The sequence below is a fragment of the Rhinopithecus roxellana genome, chromosome 1 (genome assembly GCF_007565055.1).
Source record: "Rhinopithecus roxellana isolate Shanxi Qingling chromosome 1, ASM756505v1, whole genome shotgun sequence".
NCBI lineage: Eukaryota > Metazoa > Chordata > Mammalia > Primates > Cercopithecidae > Rhinopithecus > Rhinopithecus roxellana.
In genome coordinates this window covers 179,359,631-179,382,249 of record NC_044549.1, presented here as the reverse complement: position 1 = coordinate 179,382,249, position 22,619 = coordinate 179,359,631, and the positions used below count along the sequence as shown (strand labels likewise).

Below are 22,619 nucleotides of genomic sequence, written 5' to 3'. Positions count from 1 at the left end.
ACTAATTTTTTGTATTTTTAGTAGAGATGGGGTTTCACCATGTTATCCAGGATGGTCTCAATCTCCTGACCTTGTGATCCACCCGCCTCGGCCTCCCAAAGTGCTGGGATTACAGGTGTGAGCCACTGCGCCTGGCCAGCTTTCTCCATTTTCTAAATCAGTTATTACTCATCCATCTGCTTTATATCTTTCTCAAGTTCACTAAAGCTCTTATCTGCTTCCATCTCCTCTTATATTCTCTTTTTTTCTGTAGGTTTATATCAGCTTTATTCCTTTTTTGTCACATTAGTGGGGCTTCAAGCAGAGATAAATGTGTATTTTTACTCCATGATTCTAATGCTCATTTCTTTAAGGAAAAAAAACCACCCAGTTTAGAAGGAAATTTGGATATTAACTATTCAATCAGTGTTATTTCAATTTTTAGCAGTGGAATCTATCTTTTTCAAGACACAATCTTTTATAGAAATTCAATTTATAAAATAGATAAGAGTGAAGATAATTTTGGTTGAAACTGGGAAAAGAACAGGTTCTACATCTAATTTCTCCTAAAAGTATTTTTAAACATTTCACATGGAAAAAGCAAAATAGTGCACAGAGATCCACACTATAATCTTTTATTCAAGAAAGAACAGAGGAATTCACTGGAAAAGGAAAGATCTCAGTAAAGAGAGGATGGATAGACAGCCTTCATGCCACCAACTGACTGAGAACTGTGAGTAAAGCCCTAACATGGGAGGCAGAGAGAGAGTGTTCCTCTATGATCCAGCTTTCCACTGGGGGACCATGCAATCCAGGCCATGGAGGAGCACCTTGTCCCTCCCCAGCCCTGGTGCTAACTTGGAAAAACGCTGGCAGGCTGGTAAGAAAGAAAGGCTCCAGGAAGTACCCTAAGCATTTTCCCAGACCCAAACCTCAGCTTCCATGATATGATTACTACGTATTGTATGCCTATTTTAAAATATCTCATATACTCCATAAATACAAACACCTACTATGTACCCACATAAAATGTTTAAGAACCATATGTTCATCTATATAGATGCAGAAAAAGCATTTGAAAAAAGTCAGCATTCTATCATGATAAAACCTACAAATGAGGCATAAAAGAACCCTACCTCAAAATAATAAAGGACATATATGACACATCTACAGCCAACATCATACTGAATGGGGAAAAGTTGAAAGTAATTCCCCTAAACCTGGTACAAGTTAAGAATGCCCACTTTCATTACTCCTATTCAACACGATACTAGAAGTCCTACCTAGAGCAACCAGGCAAGAGAAAAATAAATAAATAGCATCCAAATTGGAAAAAAAAAAGTCAAATTATTTCAGTTTGCTGATCATATGATCTTATACCTAGAAAATGCTAGATTTCTCCAAAAACTGGTAGATTAGATGAACAAATTAAGTAAAATTTCAGGATGCAAAATCAACATACCAAAATCTGTTGCATTTCTGTACACCAATAACAATCACACTAAAAACCAAGTCAAGAAGGCAATTCCATTTACAATAGCTACAAAAAAAAAAAAAAAAAAAAAAAAAAAACCTAGGAATACATTTAACCAAATAAGTGAAAAATTTCTACAAGGAAAACTACAAAACACTAATGAAAGAAATCATAGATGACACAAACAAATGGAGACACATCCCATGCTCATGGATGGGTAGAATCAGTATTATGAAAATGACCATACTGCCAAAAAGCAGTCGACAAATTCAATGCAATTCCCATCAAATACCACCATCATTCTTCACAGAACTAGAAAAAGAAATCCTAAAATTCATATGAAATGAAAAAAGAGCCTGCATAGCCAAAGCAAGATTAAGCAAAAATAATACATCTGGAGGTATCACATTAACTCACTTCAAACTATACTATAAGGCCATAGTCATCAAAACAGCATGGTACTGGTATAAAAACAGACACAAAGACCAATGGATCAGAATAGAGAACCCAGAAATAAAGCCAAATACTTATAGCTAACTGATACTCAACAAAGCAAACAAAAACATAAAGTAGGAAAAGGACATCCTATTCAACAAATGGTGCTGGGATAATTGGCAAGTCACATGTAGAAGAATGAAACTGGATCCTCATCTCTCACCTTATACAAAAATCAACTCAAGATGGATCAAAGACTTAAATCTAAGACCTGAAACCATAAAGACTCTGGAAGATAACATCGGAAAAAAACCCTTGTAAGACACTGGTTTAGCCAAAGACTTCGTTACCAAGAACCCTAAAGCAAATGCATCAAAAACAAAGATAAATAGATGGTACTTAATTAAGCTAAAAAGCTTCTGCACAGCGAAAGAAATAATCAGCAGAGTTTACAGACAACCCACAGAGTGGAAGAAAACCTTCATAATCTATGCATTCAACAAAGCCCTAATATTCAGAATCTACAAAGAACTCAAACAAATCAGCAAGAAAAAAAAAAAAAAAACAAAAACAAACCCCATAAAAAAGTGGGCTAAGGACATGAGTAGACAGTTCACAAAAGAAGATATACAAATGGCCAACAAGCATATGAAAAAATGCTCAACATCACTAAGTATTAGGTAAATGCAAATAAAAACCATAATGTGATACCACCTTACTTCTGCAAAAAATGGCCATAATTTTAAAAATCAGAAAATAATAAATGTTGGCATGGATGCAGTGAAAAGGGAACACTTTTACTCTGTTGATGGGAATGTAAACTAGTACAACCACTACAGAAAGCAGTGTGAAGATTCCTTAAAGGACTAAAAGTAGATCTTCCATTTGATCCAGCAATCCCATTACTAGGTTATCTACCTAGAGGAAAGGAAGTAATTATATGAAAAAGATACTTGCACACACTGTTTATAGCAGCACAATTTGCAATTGCGAAAATATGGAACCAGCCCAAATGTCCATCAATCAATGAGTGGATAAAGAAAATGTGATACACATACACATGTGGTACACATACCATGGAGTACTATTCAGCCATAAAAAGGAAAGAAATAATGGCATTTGCAGCAACCTGGATGGAATTGGAGACTATTATTGTAAGTGAAGTAGTTCAGGAATGGAAAACCAAATATCCTATGTTCTCACTCATGTGGGAGCTAAGCTACGAGGACACAAAGGCATAAGATTGATACATTTGGACTTTAGGGACTTGGGGGAAAGGGTGAGAGTGGTGAGGGATAAAAGACTACACGTTGGGTACAGTGTTCACTGGTTGGGTGATGGGTGCACCAAAATCTCATAAATTGCCATTAAAGAACGTATTCATGTGGCCAAACACCAACTGTTCCCCAAAAATCTATTGGAATTAAAAAAAAAATTTTTTTAAGAAAACCTAGAGGAAACTCTCCTGGACATTAGTCTATGCAAAGAATTCATGACTAAGACTACAAGAGCACAAGAAACAAAACCAAAAATAGACAAATGGGACTTAGTTAAACTAAAATGTTTCTGCATAGCAAAAGAAACAAATGAACAGCATAAACAGGCAATTTGCAGAATAGGAGAAAATATTTGCAAACTATGAATCTGGCAGGGACTAATATCCAGAATTTATGAGGAACTTGAACAACCATCACAAAAAAAAAAAAAAAGCAACTAACTTGAATAAAAAGAGGGCAAAGGATATGCATGAACAGACATTTTTCAAAAGAAGACAAAAGAAGACACAAATGGCCAAAAACCATGAAAACATGTTCAACATCACTAATCATCAGATAAATGCAAATTAAAACCACAAGAAGATAGCATCTTACACCAGTCAGAATGGCTACTACTAAAAAGACAAAAAATAACAGATGTTGATGAGGATACAGAGAAAAAGGAAAGTTTATACAGTATTTTTGTAGGAATATAAATTTGTACAACCTGTATGAAAAACAGTATGGAGATTTCTCGAAGAACTATCATTCAATCTAGCAATCCCACTACTGGGTATATACCCAAAGGAAAAGATCATTATAGCAAAAAGATACCTGCACTTTTATGTTTATTGCAGCACTATTCACAACAGCAAAGATGTGGAACCAACCTAAGTGTCCATTAAAGGATGATTGCATAACAACAGTACACACACACACACACAGACACACACACAAAATGGAATACTATTCAACCACAAAAAAAGAATAAAATCTTGAATTTTGCAGCAACATAGAAAGAACGGGAGGCCATTATCTTAAGTGAAACAACTTAGAAACAGAAAGTCAGATACCAATGTTCTCCCTTATAAGTAGGAGCTAAATAATGTGTACATATGGATATAGAGTGTGGAATAATGGACGTTGGAGACTCAGAAGACTGGGAAGTTGGGAGAGAGGTGAGGGATAAAAAATTACTTAATGGGTATAATGTACCATATTCAGGTAATGATTACACCAAAAGCCCAGACTTTACCACTGTGCAATATATCCATGTAAGAAAACTGCACTGTACCCCTTTACTTTATAGAAATTATAACAATAATATATATTTTTGAGATAGGGTCTCACTCTGGCATTCAGGCCGAAGTACAGTGGTATAATCACAACTCACTGCAGCCTAAATCTCTTGCGCTCAAGGAATCTCCTAGTCTCAGCATCCCACGGAGTTAGGACTCCAGGCGCAGGCTATCATGCCTGGCTGAATTTTAAAAAATTTGTTTAGAGACAGGGTCTTGCTATGTTGCCCAGACTGGTCTCAAACTCCTGGCCTCAAGTGATCCTCCCATCTCAGCCTCCCAAAACGTTGGGATTACAGGTGTGAGCCCCCACCTTTGACCCTAAATATTTTAAAATATTTTTTAAGAGCCTCTTCTGCAACAGACACAGTTGTTAGACTCTGGAAAAACAGAGATGAGCAGTACAGACACAGCTTCTGTCCTCATGCTGCTTAGTATCCCCAACCCCTCATTCTGGAGGTCTCCAAGGAGCCTAATTTGAAAATTAGCCATCTGATCTGAGGTCCAGAGAGGAAAAAGCCTTCCTGGTCTTAAGTCATGCTTGAATGTTAAATGTATTTGTTAAATGTTAAATGTATCAAATAAGTGTATTTGATATACAATTAAACAGATCACAGGGTGATGGTCAGGTGAGAAAATCAAAGACCTGTGTTATGACTGAGGCTTCCCATATGGAGATGTGGAATAAGCAAGATAAAGGCTATAAATTGTGCGTAAAGCTCCTAATAAAATAGTGAATGTTTGCCCACCTGAAAACTTAACTGTTTATTTTTACCCTGCCATTCCCTTTGAATAGATTGCTTTTGGTTTACAGTTTAAATATTTTAAATAAAACCTTGTAATCAAATTTAGAAGAAAAAAATATCTCAGCCCTTTCATCTAGTAAGAATACTCTGTGTCACAGTTTATCATCTAGTGCTAGAGTGTATCGCAGTTAGGCTTTTCAGATTAAAAAAAAAAAAAATAGAAGAAACTAAGAAATAGGGCTTTATCCATGAAGCATATCCATGAAGTCCTATTTATTGAGACCGACAATGCTAAACGAGTTTTAGTTTTGTTTTTCAGACCAAGTCTCTTCAAATAACTGACTGACCTTCGGAGTGATGGTCCTCCCAGCTTAACTGAATGTACTCTGCTTCTACAGGACAAGTTAGGTAGGGAGATTCCTTTTTCCAGAAACTGCAAAAACTTGTTATTATGCACTGCTAGGCTGCCATTTGATCACAAGGGACGACTGAATTTCAATTATTTCATCCTTGGAGACTAAGAGTTACTTACAATAATAATAAGCAATTTTTCTTTGAGTTTCCTGGCCCTTGGGTCAGACATTCAACTTCTATTGGCCTCAGTTTCTTCATCTGTTATACTAGGATATCAGACTGAAACACTTGTAAGATTTCTTCAAAGTTATTTCAAGATAATCAGTAGCTGCCCATGTATTTTGAAGTCTAAAGGAACTTACTCACCTAGAGAAGTGCAACCCAGGACATTTTCCAAACACCTGGCCAACGCTTCAATATCACTGTCCTGTCAAAATAAGGGAGAAAGATTTATTTTCCCTGTGTGGTAGAAGGATACTTAATAACATGGAAAAATGTTCTTACTCCATTTAGGCAAAAAAAAAAAAAAAAAAAAAAAAAAAAATCTTGTTCCCAAATTCTTTCAGTATAATCTTATTTTTAAAAAGAAAAATATCTTTATGTATATCTACATCACTCTCTCCATAACAATCTCTAGATTAAAAAAAATTTTTTATTATACTTTAAGTTCCAGGGTACGTGTGCACAATGTGCAGGTTTGTTACATATGTATACGTGTTCCATGTTGGTGTGCTGCACCCATTAACTCGTCAACAATCTCTAGATTTATTGCTCTGTCTCTCATGGCAAAAACATACACAAAAAATGTTAGCAGTGGTTTTGACTAAAAGGTTAAATTATGAGTGATCTTTATTGTCTCCTTTGTGTGCTTATGTCTTCCAAATTATCTATAATAAATACATATTAATTCTATAAATATAGTAAATGCTATCAGAATAAAAGAAATATTTTATTCAATTTACAATTTAGTCAATACAGCAGAAATCTGACACATTTTTTCCTTGGAGAACAACTAGCTCTTCTTTGGAAATGTATGGTCTTCAAGGAGTGCTAAATCTAAGAATATCACTTGCCATTTACCTTAACCCTCAATAAGAGTCAGACATCCCCCATAAGGGTTGGGGAAATCTCAGAACTGTATTTGATTAAAAATATTGTCTTCAATACAAAATAAATCTGTCCTTCACCCAGCAGGCTTGAAATAATCCAAAACAGCATCCTAATGATCTGGGGAAAGTGTTAATTATTTTCAGGTTTGTGGTTATGCTAAGGAAAATTAAGAATTTATGGCTGGGCACGGTGGCTCACACCTGTAATCCCAGCACTTTGGGAGTCCAAGGTAGGCAGATTACCTGAGGTCAGGAGTTTAAGACGAGACTGGCCAACATGGTGAAACCCTGTCTCTACTAAAAATACAAAAATTAGCTGCTCATGGCAAAGATTCAGTCAAAGAAAACATCTTTCAGGAGCATATTATGGCCAGTGTGATTGAGAATTATGCTGCTGATTGGAACTTTCACATTTCTTCACTGTTTCATAATTTAAATTGAAACTTACTGGAGCTAAATGGCCTGAGAGAGTAACTACATCTTGCTAGATGCCAAATCACAGTGTCACCAGCCTTCAGTCATCTCAGCCAAACGCTGGGAAGCCAGATTTTCAAATGCTGTGAAAATAACGGCTTCTTTTTTTTTTTTTTTTAGACGGAGTCTCGCTCTGTTGCCCAGGCTGGAGTGCAGTGGCTGGATCTCAGCTCACTGCAAGCTCCGCCTCCCGGGTTCACGCCATTCTCCTGCCTCAGCCTCCCGAGTAGCTGGGACTACAGGCGCCCGCCACCTCGCCCGGCTAGTTTTTTGTATTTTTTAGTAGAGACGGGGTTTCACGGTGTTAGCCAGGATGGTCTCAATCTCCTGACCTCGTGATCCGCCCGTCTCGGCCTCCCAAAGTGCTGGGATTACAGGCTTGAGCCACCGCGCCCGGCCTGAAAATAACAGCTTCTTTGTTGATGAACTTAAATGTTCTTTAAGTGTCCTTCCCCCATAGCCATAAACCCCTCCATTATAAGAACATGCCTTAGAGGCATGAGGAACATCTTGTAAAATTCAATTCTGAAAAACTGTCCCACAGATTCAAATTTAGTCCAATGCCCACATTTTTTTCAGAAACCTATGCAGTCATTTCACTAATGGATTAGACATTGCTTTTATGGTAGCTCTTCTCAAAACGTACAGTCAGATCCGTGAAGTACATGATAACTATCAATGCCTGCCTAGCAGCCACAGAAAAAAAACTATCATATCTGAAGGAATCTCCCTTTTAAGACAATGTCAATATATAAATATTGAAAATAATGTTTTCTCTAACAATTCCCATTTATTTTTCATCTGGAAAATATAGAAAATTATCAAAGACAATAAATACCCTAAATCCCACTGCTATTAATACGAACACACACACATAAACATATATAGTCGGTCTTTTCTATATACATCTATCTCTTAGATATTTCAGATCATACTATATATGTATGCTATATGCATGCCTATCTTTTAGATATTTGAGATTATACTACATATATATGGTATATGTGTCTATACATAAGATACACATAAAACAGTACAATGTACTATTGTACAATATTGTTTGGAATATTAAGTTTATTAAATTAAAAGGGGTTAGTACTGATATAAAAAAAGTTCATGTTTTTAGAACAGACATTTCAGTCACTGCATTCTCAGGTATTCCAAGCCAAATATGATGACATCAATAGATTGCATTTTAAAAACATTGTTTGGTTTTTCTGTTTCCAAACAGAAAATGTACAATATTGTTTGAACTTTTATCTGATGCTCTTAAAAATTATTCAGAAGCATAATTTTAATGGCTGGACCACTGCGCCCTAAAGGCATATCATATGTATTTATCCATAGCCTTATCATTGGACATCTAGACTGCTTTCATTTTATTTTGTTGTAAATGATACTGCAATGATGATCATTACACATACATCTTTGTTTCATGTTTATTGTTATTTCTTCAGGTTGGCCAATCAGAAATAGAATTATTGGGTCAAGGAATATGACAATTTAGAAACCTTCCTCTTTCTCTGTTCTTATTCTTTTCTCTGCACTCCTACACATCCCAACAAGTATATTTTCTCCATAAGGAGCTAATATATGCCTTCATATTTATTTTCATCCTCCTATCTATTAAAATATGCTTTCTGTCAAGAATAGATATGACAGATCCATTAAAGTCAAAATGCTTGATAAAGTTCATGTGTTATCTCTCTCAGGATATTTGTGTTTCATAAGGCATATAACCTCATATCAGGAGTTAATTTCTAACAGCAAAAGTTTAGGCAGCAGCAAGTAGGCAATCTCAAAGGAGGAAGTCGGATGGGGTCTTCACAGGATTGTACAAATCACACCACGTAGATCTTCATTTAGTTATCAGGCAGTTGTTTGACAAAATAATCCAGATTACCTCCTCACCTTAGAACTAGTCATAATGAAAGATACCATTCACAAGAAAAAAACTGTGTCACTTCATTATCCAGTTGTATTTCATTCAGGAAACATTTATTAAATTAAAGAGGGTTGGTACTGATATAAAAAAAAAGTTTATGTTTTTAGAACAGACATTTCAGTCACTGCATTCTTATGTATTCCAAGCCAAATATGATGACATCAATAGATTGCATTTTTAAAATATTGTTTGGTTTTTCTGTTTTCAAAATAAAACCCTGTTTCTAACAACAACAGCAACAACAACAACAACAACAAAACAAAAACCAATTATGTGTCAAATGTATACAAAGACAAGGAAGACAGATGAAGCCTAAGCCTACCATTTGGGGAAAAATAATCATTTTCTGACACAGTTTGTTTCTCAAGCTATTGCTGACAATCACTTATCCAAGAGACTCTGGTCGTGGTGTATTATCCAAGCTGCAGCCAACTCCAGTGAAAAAGGTGCAGAAAGGTAGGAAAGAGGTTTTGCCACACCTATTAGGGAACAAACCAATAAAAACCTACTCATGGGAGAAGCCTAGTTCTAAAAGGTTTATTTTTCTCAAGTCTAAGAACAGTTAGCCTTTATGTGGATAAAGATTCTGAGAAAGGAGCCAGAGGAAGGCAAGGCTTAAAGAGATAAGATGCCATATTCTTCCCTCCTCCACTATCCACGGTGAACTTGCTCTCGCTAAATGAGTTAAAGGGAAAAACAAATTTACATTGACTAAAAACAATAAATAAATGATTTGGTTAAGAAAAATATTGAGTAAATTTGAAACTTAAAGAGTTGGAGATGATAAACCAACGACAGAGGGTTCTGTTCGAAAGTTAGGTAGTGAAAACCATTTACACAGTTCTCATTGAAGCTGAATGGATAACTAAGGGAATGATATCTGTAAAATGATAACTGTATTTAATATTATGTATATTGTTTGGTAGCAAGTGAATTGTGACTGTATGAATGAATGAATGAAAGCTACCTAGCTGCCACAAGAACTTAGCTTGGGATGAGAGTTCAGTTTGAGCACCAGCAGTCCCTTGGAGATGGCATATCTATCTTTAGCTGTTCTTGAGAGTCTCCCAAAAGGTTATTCTTTTGCTCACGGCTCCTTCACCTTGAAGGTGTGAAAACTCAGCCATCTGTCTACATCTAGCACCCTCAGCACTCTCCTGGCTGGTAGGCTATACTGACTCCTGAAGGCATATCTAGAGAAGGTTTGGCACATATCAACACACGCATAGACAGGTTCAGAGCTACAGAAGTGTTTTATGTTTCCAGCGGCCGAAAGCTGCTCTGAGCGAGTGAGAATGGATACATGCATGCTTTCATGCTGTGCTGCCAGGCCTGACACCATGTCCTCCATCTGCCAAACAATCCCAAGCAGGCATAGACCTATAAATGTATGTACGGAGTAGAGTATGCATAACCTTCTATCACAGCCCCAGCTATGGAGAAGCTGAGCTTCATCTTGCTCAGGCCTCAGGCACATCCTCACTTAACCTTATGTCAACAGATGTGAAGGTATAGAGGGGCTGATTTCTTTCACCTCTTGATCACCTCTCCTCTCAGAGTCATCCCACAGAGATGTAAATCCCACCAAATCATGCAAAATCCTCTTCCCTCCTCACCCAGAGTCACTCTGGACCCATGTTTTTTGTTTTGTTTTGTTTTGTTTTTTTCCTGAAAGACTTCATTTGAGTGTACTCACATCTTGAAGCTGTGGCCATGCACTGGCCACAAGCAGCCAGGAAGTGGCCTCAATGCAGGCTGAGGACCTATAGAGCTCATCTATGTACATGAATATTGCAACTCTGTTGCAGTTTTTTTGTAGTTTTTCTTCTTTTGATGCCATTATTAATGATGCATTATTTTTATTGAGACAAAATTTGCACATGATTAAATGCAAGATCTTAAGGGTACAATTCTGTGAGTTTTCAAAAATGTATACACTTGTGTATACACCACCTAAAGCAAGGTAAAGAATATCTCTGTCATCCCCAACAGTTTCCTCAGGCCTCCTTCCAGCCAATCCCCATTCTCCACAGGCACTGTTCTGATTTCTATCACCATAGACTCATTGTAAGACTGTTTATGTTACTCTTCACTGCACTGGCCTTTGATTGAAGTAAAATTCACCCTCCTTACAAGTTCTTCGTGCATAGCTGTAGCTGGTCTGACTTTTCCAACCTCATAGATCTTTTTGCTCACTATGCAGTTTCTGGAACGTGCCCAGTGTTTTCACGACCTGTTGCTCTCCCACACTCTCTGTTCCCTCTCTGTGAAGCACTCTTCTCCCAATTCCCCTTTGTCCCATTGAGGACTGGCTCCTTTCCATCCTCCAGGTCATGGCTGAAAAGTCATCTAGAAGCTCTCCTTGACTTCCGTTATTAGTAGGTCTTCCCTTAACCAAATGCTCATTCCTTTATCACTTCAGCTTCTTCATTTTCTAGTTGCTCTTACTTCTTTGTTTGTGTCCTAGCTAATAGGCTACCTATACCAATAGACCGTACACTGCATCCATTCATTCATGTATTCCACAATATCTACTAAGTATTTGTTCTATGATAAACACTGTTCAAGGTGCTGGGAATATAGCAGTGAAAAAAAAAAAAAATAGAATATCTGCTCTACTGGCTTTCATTCTAGTAGAGGGAGACAGGCCATAAATGAATAAGCAAGAAAATAGTGGCAACTCAGTTGGCAATAAAGACTATGGAAGAAAATAAAGTAGGGGAGGAAAGAGGGGATTCTCAGTCCCGTGAATGCTATTTCATACAAGGTGGTCAGAGTCCTCCCTGATAAGATGACATATAAACAGAGACTTGAAGATAGGGAGGGAGCAAATCATTTGTGTATCTGGCAGGAAGAGAATTCAAGGCTTCCAAAGGCAGGGACATGCTTGGTGTGTTCCAGAACCTGGAAAGAAGCCACAGGGGTGGAGTGAGTGAGGGCAGTTCTTGTGTTGATGGAAGAGAGGGGCTTAGTGAGGTGATGATGATGAAGTACTGAAAAGCCTTTATTTGCTTTGAATGAGATGGGAGGGTTAGTAGGAGACCAGTTAGAAGCTATGACAAGGAGGTGATGATGGCTTTGGCAGTAGGAATGCAGGTAGTAAGTCGAGGTCAAATTCCAAGTACACTTTAAAGGTCAAGCCAACAGGTTTTGCTTATGGATTGGATATGAATGTGAGTGAAAGGATGTCAGTCAAGGTTGGCTCAGGAGAAGCTAATTTGGATTGAGGGTAGAGTATATGAGGGACTTAACTTTGGTACATGCTTATTTCAGGATGTCCATTAGAGACTCCTAACCCTACTCCCAGGCAGACTGGATATGTGAGTCTAGAGATTCTTTTGTACACGCTTATTTCAGACTGGATATGTGAGTCTAGAGTTCTGTGAAAACAGAACTGAAGAATGGAAGGCACACACTTGGGAGCTGTCAATCAATAAATACTATGTAAATATGCAAGGCTGAGTGAGATCCCATGAAGGTGGAACTATGTCTATTGTGTTCATTACCATATACCCAGTGCTTAGACCATTCACATCTGTGATGCATAAATGAATGACCCAAAAAGTAACTCATCTGTGTTTATGTTGTGTTTTTTTTTTTTTTTTTTTTTTTTTTTTGAGACGGAGTCTCGCTCTGTTGCCCAGGCTGGAGTGCAGTGGCCGGATCTCAGCTCACTGCAAGCTCCGCCTCCCAGGTTTACCCCATTCTCCTGCCTCAGCCTCCTGAGTAGCTGGGACTACAGGTGCCCGCCACCTCGCCCCGCTAGCTTTTTTTTTTTGTATTTTTTAGTAGAGACGGGGTTTCACCGTGTTCACCAGGATGGTCTCGATCTCCTGACCTCGTGATCCGCCCATCTCAGACTCCCAAAGTGCTGGGATTACAGGCTTGAGCTACCACGCCCGGCCCTGTGTTATGTTTTTAAAGGTGTTTTTTTGAGACAGGGTCTTATCTGTTGCCCAGGCTGGAGTACAGTGGCTTAATCATGGCTCACTGCAGCCTCGACCTCTTGGGCTCAAGTGATGTTCCAGGTTCAGCCACCCAAGAAGCTTGGTGCCACCATGCCCAGCTATTTTTAAATTTTTTTGATAGAGATTAGGTCTCACTATGTTACCCAGGCTGCTCTCAAACTCCTGAGCTCAAACAATCCTCCCACCTCAGCCTCCCAAAGTGCTGGGATTACAGTAGTTAGCCAGTGTACCCAGCCCCACCTACTTTATTTTTCCTGCAAGTTGCATTTTAAACTATTATCTACTCTCCCACAAATGATGTCCAGAACAGCTCTGAAAAATATTACTAAGTTACTGAAGCCAAAACACCAAGGTGACCTTATCCATCTTCTTCACACTCAGATGTACCTTTCACATCTCAGCTTGATCTCATTAGAAGCCAAGTCCTTCCTTATATGCATTCATAATTCATAGGAAGGCAGAAGATGCCGTTTAGCATAAAGCCATAGGGCAGGGCTGATGGCACCTTTGTGAGGGCTTCCCTGAAATCAGGAAGCTGATATCACAACTCCCCTCTCACTACTGATGGTGGCCTTCTGCCTTAAAGTATGTGCAGTGATAGGAACACAGAGCCACATCTACAAAACTCAAACTGCCAACAAGCCCCCAAAGCTCCCATAAGACTAAAAGCTTCTTTCACTGAATTCCGAATTGCTGAAACATGACTGTCAATGTGTCCACATTTCACTGCTAATGCCTTGTTTACTCTGCATTATTAACACCTTCTAACTGCAGCTGTCTCTTATTAATGCCCAGGTTCTTGGCAAGTCAATGCCTGTGGGGTTGCTTTAGGGTTTCAAAGACATTCTTAGGTATCCAATGACAGAACTCTTAAGACATTTAGAATTACGGCTTAGAAATGTAAAGGATAAAGAGACGAAAAAAGAAAGCGGGGCTGATAGAATGGAAACATAACACCTACACAAAACAGGGCAATGGATTTTCCAGGAACTGGTGAGGCCTGTACTCCTTCTGCAACAATCCATTTCTAGAATTCCCCCACAGTGAAAGAAAAGCTACCTCTAATCAATCCTTCCACTTGTTCCTTATTAACTACTTAATCTCTTTCCACTCTATACATGCAATAGCCTAGAGAAGAGAGTCCTGCAATTTAGTGGAGGTTTATTGCCACAAAAAGACAAAAGAATTTTTCAGTCCAAAAGATAGTCATTGTGGTACACAGTCTTTATTGCAGATTTCTATTTTTAACTCTAGTTCTAGCTTTATTTTTATTTAAATCCTACAAAGTAAGTGAAAAATGTAGCCCTGTGATTTAAATATGATTTTAAATCATCAGCTCATAGTCCATTTTCACACACTTTGGAGCTGTCACTTAGGACCCAAGCATCTCCTTTTCTTCTCCTTTACCAACTTCCACATTAAGTTCTATACTTACTCCAAATTCCTAATGTTGGTACAATGAATATTTGCTGGTTTAAACCCCAGCTCTGTCATTGGATGGGGTAACTTAGGTCAAATTAGTTATTCTGTCTGTTTCATAGTCTTCTCATTTGTAAATGGGTGAGAGATGTTAATTCCATCAAGTGCTGAGAGTATGAATGAGATAAGGCATGTAAAGGACTTGGCACAATACCTGGATGCTGCAAGGTAGCTCTCTCTTATTATGACTGGTGTTTTCCCAGGGATGACATAGACCCCTGTGCCTCCAGATTACCAGGTTATGTAGGAACAATGCACCCCCAATAATGGCCCCCATGTGTCACAACCCTTTCCTCCCAGGTTGGACACCATTAAATGGTATTTACTCTCCCTGTCTAGGTGAATGAAATATTCAGAAAATTAAATTAAATTTCTGATCACAAAACAGCTGGATGGGATTTGTATTTTTCTGTTTGCCAACACTGTTTAGGATGGTTTTCATATTTTTTGCAGGCTTTCTGTGTACCATATGGTCAGGGCACCTCAGCTCTGATGATAGCTAGGGAAATAGGGATTAATGTAGGGTAGTGGAGGGAGAAGATTGTTGGAGAGAAAAGCACTACAGGGTCCATTACAACTAGTCTTATCAGCTGTGTCTCACCACTCTCACCCCAAAGTTCCAGGAGCAGCACAGCAGAGCACAGGGCATCTCACAGTGAAGGTCACTGTTCCTTTATTTGCCCATTGACCTGTAGACCTCTGAGCAGCCACCAACAAGGGAGACCGTGGGGCTGGTGACCTCACCATCTGCACACTGAAGGGAACACTCAGATGCTTTGCATTCCTGCTCAGTTTTGCTTTGCCCTTTATTCACCCTATTACCTTTCTCCTTTTTCTCCATGCTTTGGTATTGGGGTGAAAAATGTAGGTGTGATCCTAAATCCTATAATGGACCTAATTTTAAAGACTTAATGTCTAAGGTCTCCTACAAAGCCTGCAAACTCACACATGTACCCCCTGAACCTAAAATAAAGGTCAGAAGAAAGAAAAAAGAACAGCATATCAAATTGTTAAGAGAAGTAAGTGATACAATTAAAAAAAAAAAGCCCACTGTGCTGTATCCCACAGCAAGGTTTGACTGGTCCCAATATGACTAGCAATGAGCTGTGCTTTGATCTGGACAAGAAATGGGAGAGAGAGAAGGGGGAAGAATCATGATGGAAATGAAGGCTGGGATGGGGGTAGGGATGGAAATTGTTACCTCAAAGTCTCTCCTTTGAGCAACACACAGTGTACAGAAGGCCTACCACCTAGAAGGAATGACACACCAAATTGGGAGTATCCGCTGACACTTTAGCAAGGCTGATTGCTTTACAGCCTGGGACACAGGCCAGCAGAATGCTAATGGAAAAATGATCGACAATCTGAAACAGCTGGGAGTCTGCTTTTTAGAACTGATGACCTCTGGCCGGGCGTGGTGGCTCACGCCTGTAATCCCAGCACTTTGGGAGGCCGAGACGGGCGGATCACAAGGTCAGGAGATCGAGACCATGGTGAAACCCCGTCTCTACTAAAAATACAAAAAATTAGCCGGGCGAGGTGGCGGGCGCCTGTAGTCCCAGCTACTCAGGAGGCTGAGGCAGGAGAATGGCGTGAACCCGGGAGGTGGAGCTTGCAGTGAGCTGAGATCGCGCCACTGCACTCCAGCCTGGGCAACAGAGCAAGACTCCGTCTCAAAAAAAAAAAAAAAGAACTGATGACCTCTAAGGTGGTTTTAAGACAAAAAGTGTTTCTTCCCTAGTGTGAAGGTAAATTAATTAGGTCAGATCATGTAAAAATAACAGGCAAGTAAGTCCCACTATTGGGACTCAACAGTTCTGGCAACTTCTCTTAAAAAAGAAAAGGACATAGGCCAGGCGTAGTGGCTCACGCCTGTAATCCCAGCACTTTGGGAGGCCGAGGCGGGTGGATCATGAGGTCAGGAGATCAAGACCATCCTGGCTAACACGGTGAAACTCCATCTCTACCGAAAATACAAAAAAGTAGCCGGGCGTAGTGGCAGGCGCCTGTAGTCCCAGCTACTCAGGGGCTGAGGCAGGAGAATGGCGTGAACCCGGGAGGCGGAGTCTGCAGTGAGCAGAGATCGCACCACTGCATTCCAGCCTGGGCGACAGAGGGAGATTCCATCTCAGAAAAAAAAAAAAGAAAGAAAGAAAGAAAAAAGAAATGGACATAGTAGGAGGAGATAAATCTGTATCCCGTAACAGATGAGAGATGTTGGGTCTTTTTGGTTTTACTTTTCATAACTCAGCACTCTCCCTGGAACTGGTTTAAATTTTGCCTTGTACATAGCACAGTCATTCTGTTTAGTAAAAAGGTCTTGCCAGAGTACCAGATAATGCAATGGCCCTGCAGCTATTCCCTCGCACCTAATGCATTTACTCTATCATCAGTGGAGGAGAAGGGATTTTAACTGTTGTGCAGAGGAAAGACTGTATAAAGCAGAGGCTAAAAATAAAGTCATATAGTCCAGTTCTGCTACTTATTAGCTGTGTGGGCTTGCAGATGTAACTTCATTTCCTTATGCCTCAGTTTCCTCTTGTGTGAAGTTAGGATGTCACAAACAGTCTTATCTTTCAAGGGACCTAGGTTTTAAAGTCAGCACTTGAAATAGCCTCCACTGCTGTTTGTTTTTTGAGCAAATGAGACAGTTGATTTGCACTTAGGGACTAGATTGTGTGAAAAATTGTATCTTAAATACTGGAAGTCTACAACAACAATCCAAAGCAACAGGAGGCTTTTACAGTCTGAGAGACGCGAGAACTGAGATGCAGGAGAGGGACAGGGCTCACATCTCTCAGCTCATTTTCACTCTGGAGCATTCAGCAGAGTCACATGAAATCCCTAACTAACGATCCCTTCCTCTCTCCCACCTTCACCTTCTCCTTTACCTCTGTCTTCTCCCTTATTTGAATTCTAGCCAGTTAAATTCTAGTTTGATGCAGTTCATCTAGAATATACACATCAGAGTTGTTGCAAGAATTAAATGAAATAATACACCTGTGACAGCCATGCGATATGCCACTTACAGTCCCTTCAAGAGAGACCCTGCTGCGAGGAGCCTAGTGATCTAACAGCCCTCGGCTACAACACCTTCAGAATCCAATGCAGGGTCCACACTGAGGTCCTGCTCTTCCCAGGCAGCTCCCAGGCAATGTAAGCACTATGGGGAAGTTAGGGCCAGCCATTCTTTCCCAGTGCTAGACTCCAGCAACAGACCTTGCGCTCCCTCTCGGCTGGGCCAAGTCTTTTTCAGAATTGCAGTGCAGCCCGAGGCTCTCATCCAATTACTCCCTCTCTCTCTCCCTCCCTCCCTCCTTCCTTACTTTCCTTCCTGCCTGCCAGCCTGCCTGCCAAGGCTTTATCAGAATTGCGCTGCAGCCTGAGGATCTCATCCAGCCAACCTACCTTCCTTCCTTCCTTCCTTCCCCTCAAATATATCAGTATGGTTTAAGACTCCTCCCACCTACTTGATAGGAATTTCCTTTTTATTTCTAATTCTGTCTCATCACCTGCTTCCTGGAGAACCTGAACTGACACAGCATGCAAAGTACTGAGCATAGAATGAAGGTTCTGGAAATACTAGCTGTTACTGTTATCATTACTATGATCTGATTAATGACTCAACTAACAGCAGAAACTCTTGGAGGCATCTACCATCATGACAATCAGATCCAAGGGTCCTCAGCAGAATCTCAGCCCTTGCCTATCGCATATCCAGTTCTCTGTCCCTGGGACAACGTTCCAAACAGAAAATCAATTCTTTTTCCTAATGCTTCACTGTGCAGTGAGAATTTCAAAACCTCTGAATGATTTGGGGTAAAAGCATTGAGAACTTCAGAATCAACTGGAATAGTGGACGTCCAACACCTTTCATCTTAGGAAGAACAAACACCATAGTCCTGAAGAGCCTTCTTAAAACAAGTCTCAGTGAGAGCCACATTCATTAAACAAAGCCCTTCTGAGGAAGTTTTGTGTCAAGTCATTATTGTCCACCTAGTATGTGTATTACTGGATGCATCTGAGCCATTTATTAGTCTCGGAGAGAAAAATGATAGTCAAGGCAGCAAGGGAAAGACAGAAGAGTCTGTGAAAACACTTGACAGCCTGCAGCCCTAAGCCACGTCCACCAGAACGCATAGAACACTTTTCAGTGACAGGTCGCACAAGTTGCGGGGAACCCTCTTATGACGGCAGCTATAAACTCAATTCTCCTGAGATCTAAGATGCTGGTTCCAATTCAGTGACCACAGACTTAGCAGAGGCGCCATCAACAATATGATAATGGCTTGTGAAACAGGTTTTATTGATGCTGTGCTTATCACAGCAGAGAAACAGCTGGCAATCAGCAGCAATTAGGTGCTTAATGAAACTGCTTTGGAGACACTGCTGCTGAAAAGATTGCCATGGGTGGCACAAAGAACTCAGCAATCAATCTCAATGAAGTCCGTGGCTGTGTTTCTTTTTGAAAGCACTTCTTTCATCAAAATAACTATGTGACTTTGGCTCCATCTAAAGGAAGGGGAATCAACTTTGATCTGATGACACACATAGAATGCATTGGTGTGATAACCACCTAAGCAGACCCTGGCACACTCAGAGGTCCAGGGCAAGACTAGGGAAAGGGGAGAAGAGGCCAATCTGAGAGATGGCAGTAGGTCTCTCTCAATTCACAAAGTTGACCATGACTGAGTTCTGTAGTGTAATTTGTATGTTGCTAATGAAAACAACCTAAAAGGGAAGAGTCCATACTCATCACCTTTGGGGGAGGAGAAACAATATTGAATTACTGGAAGAAAACAAATGGGGTTGTAATTACCTGCCTCTATTACAAATTACTCTATTGTGTAAATGTTTTTGCTACTCTATACAAATTATTTTTTGCTACTCTATACACATTATTGTGTATTGTTTTTGCTACTGTAGAATATATATTGACCTAGAATGGACTTGGCAACACTTCTGTTTCCCTTATGCCAAGTCCATTCTAGGTCAATAAATATTCTATAGTAGCAAAAACATTGACTTGAGAATGTGACTGATGTGGGCCTGAGGCATGAGTCTGATCCTTGCCTAGCTACGTGACCACAGGAAGGCTACAGCTCTCTCAGAAACTCAGTTTCCTGAATTAGAAAATAGGAATAAGATAACTACCCAACAGCGTTTGTGAGACAAAATACCATCATGTATGTGAGAGACTGTATTTAGTCTGTTCTCACACTGCTAATAATGACATACCTGAGGCTGGGTAATTTATAAAGAAAAAGAGGTTTAATGGACTCACCGTTCCACATGGCTGGAAAGGCCGCACAATCATGGTGGAAGGTGAAAGCCATGTCTTAAATGGCAGCAGGCAAGAGAGAATGAGAGTGAAGCGAAAGAGGAAACCCCTTATAAAATCATCAGATCTCGTGAAACTTATTCACCACCATGAGAACAGTATAGTGGAAACTACCCCATGATTCAATTATCTCCCACTATGTCCCTCCCATAACACATGGGAATTATGGGAGCTACAATTCAAGGTGAGATTTGAGTGGGGACACAGCCAAACCATATCAGAGGCCTTAGCATCTTGTCCCAATAGATTACTTAAAATCAATCACAATCTGTCATGTAACATGTGATAGACACACAACCCAGAGAACAAAAACTGCTGCCCTTATATTTATCATCTGCCTTAAGACTAATAAGAAAGAATTTTAAAAAAATACTTAAAAGCAGGTTAGAAAATCTCACTTTAACATTAAGGAGTTTTGGCAGTATCATAAAGAGGTACTAGATACCATGACTGGGTAACTTCATAATAATAATAGCTAATATTTCATTAAGTATTTTATTAAGTTCTGAGCATTATTCTAAGTACTTTATATTGATTACTTCATTTAATCCTCAGAACCACTCTATGAGGTAGAAAACATTATTTTTTCACTTTACAGATTAGAAAACTGAGGCACAGAGAAGTCTAGTAATTTGAACAAGATCATGCAAATTGCAAGTTATAAAGGCTAGATTCAGATGCAAGCAATCTGATTTCCAATCCTATATTCTAACTGCCAAAGATGGATATTCTGAGACTGGCAAAATTGTATTTCCTGACCTAGGAGCTGTTTGCCATATAGTATTTTATTCATGTGGTTCTGAATCTGTTATATTTTCTTAAAAAACATTTCTAAGTGATAGTATTAGTAGCTAAAATTTTACCACTTGATGCTTTGACCAAAAATTGGGCACTGGATGTATTTTGCATATCGTGTGTTTTGCAACCATAGGTGCAGAATGAAGGCTCTGTAATGTTGCAATAATATCCGTTACAGTTATTTGTGACAGTGGCTCAGAAGGTAGTAGAAATTGTATTTTTGATTTGTGGTAGGAGGTGCTGTTGTTTTCCAGATTCCATTGGAAAAAAATGGGGAAATCATATAAGCAAAGTTTTTATTTTGGCATTCTGAATCCCCCTTTTAGCTGTATTTTTCTCAAAATCTATTTGTTTCTCTCTTCATGTATTTGTCTCCTAAATTACCTCTCTCTAATCCTTACTCTTTATCTCTTTCTCCTCTTTATCTCATCCCTTTTTCTGCTTGGCCCCATACCTATACCCTACTAGTTCCATTCTCCTTGCCTCTCTCTCCTAGTATCAAATTGGAGAGCACTTCTTACTGCTTTTATTTATTGAATATTATGGTGCATAATCTTTATTAAAATGGTTGAATGGATTTAAGAGGCTGAATGGATTGAATATTAGGATATATTGCATGATCTTTATTAAAAATGGTTGAATGGATTTTTGGAGTGAATCATCTTCACTCCAGAAATCATCTCCTCTAGCTGAGCTTTCGCTCAGTTAGGTGTCCTTTGGTGGACTTTTATTTTAGTAACTGCATGGTTCTCAGTTAATAAAAGCTTCTGTAACTCATGGAAGTTTAGGATTGGAAGGTAAGAAGAAAATGAGGTATGGATGTATACATTGCCCAAAGCTCTCCCCTTTATCTTCATATGCCTCTTGCTTTTTTTCTCTTGCAGACACCCAACACAGAAAGCACATGTCAGGGGTGTTTCTTGGCCTATAGCTCATATAAGGCTTAATCTTGCTATAGTCAAAGAGATCTACTACAAGGGCATAGGGCATATACTCAGAGAGACCTCATCACTTAAGCAAGAATGTGTCCTCAGAGGCTAAAAGTAGCTAGGAAGATTATCCCCTAAGCCCAGGATCTTTAGGTCTGATCCCCAAAGTATAATAATAAAAAAAAATAAAAATAAAAAAAAAAAAAACCAAGTCAGTCTTTACAAATTTGTATTTGCATTTAATTTGTGAACATGACCCCAAAATATGATTACCAGACAAAAAAGTATATAAAAAATCCCATTCTCTCTGCTAAAGAGACACTTGCATTTTTTAATTCAATAGCTGTATACGAATCCCTCCTCAGTGTGCAATGTGGTGTGCCATCCCCCAACAACCCAAATAAGTACAGTGTACTCCAGCTCTTCCCTTATCAACATGGTTCAGATCAGATTCTCCAAATTCTATAGGGCCCTGCCTGCCTCTGGACCTTGATAAGCCAGACCTATCACAAGTAGTTATTATAATAACCCTGGCCACCGTGTCCCCAACTTCACCTTAGAAGACTTCCTTTCCTCTCTGGGAGAGTCCAGTCAGTACCTTGAACAGTTCCATGGCTTCCAATGGGGAGTATCATATACCTGTTGGTTTGTTCTGTAAGTAGGCTGGGATCCCTCATTCTTGATTTCTTTCTCTGGTCCTGCTAACACTATTTCTTCTTCCTCCTCATCACTCTCTTCACAATAGGAATCAAATGCATCAGCATAGTATTCTTCAGCCACAAGTGGGTCTTCTGGGATCTCTGAAATAATGAACAAACAACAGTCAGATACTACCAGTTATTAAAATTATAATGAGGTAAGAATACCCTGTCTTTTCACAGGGATGTATATTTTGCTTGCACTAACAAAGCTTCCATGGAGTGTAGAGCTGAATCTCAGCTTCCTGAAAGTATTTGGTTGAATGTAATAAACACTCAGCAAAATAAAACCAGTGGAGGAAAGGAGGAACATTTCCATTAGCAACTACCTTTTGA

General features: G+C 39.3%; 1 protein-coding gene across 1 annotated transcript in view; it reads right to left on the bottom strand.

Moving 5' to 3' along the window:
- NEK11 (NIMA related kinase 11) overlaps positions 1–22,619 on the bottom strand; it is a 321,378-nt gene that overhangs the window by 105,294 nt on the left and 193,465 nt on the right. Inside the window, exons 14-15 of the mRNA XM_030933708.1 lie at positions 22,225–22,385; positions 5,909–5,969 (exon numbers count right to left, since the gene is read on the bottom strand). Of these exons, the coding sequence (XP_030789568.1) occupies positions 5,909–5,969; positions 22,225–22,385 (222 nt within the window). The remainder of the gene's footprint in view (positions 1–5,908; positions 5,970–22,224; positions 22,386–22,619) is intronic.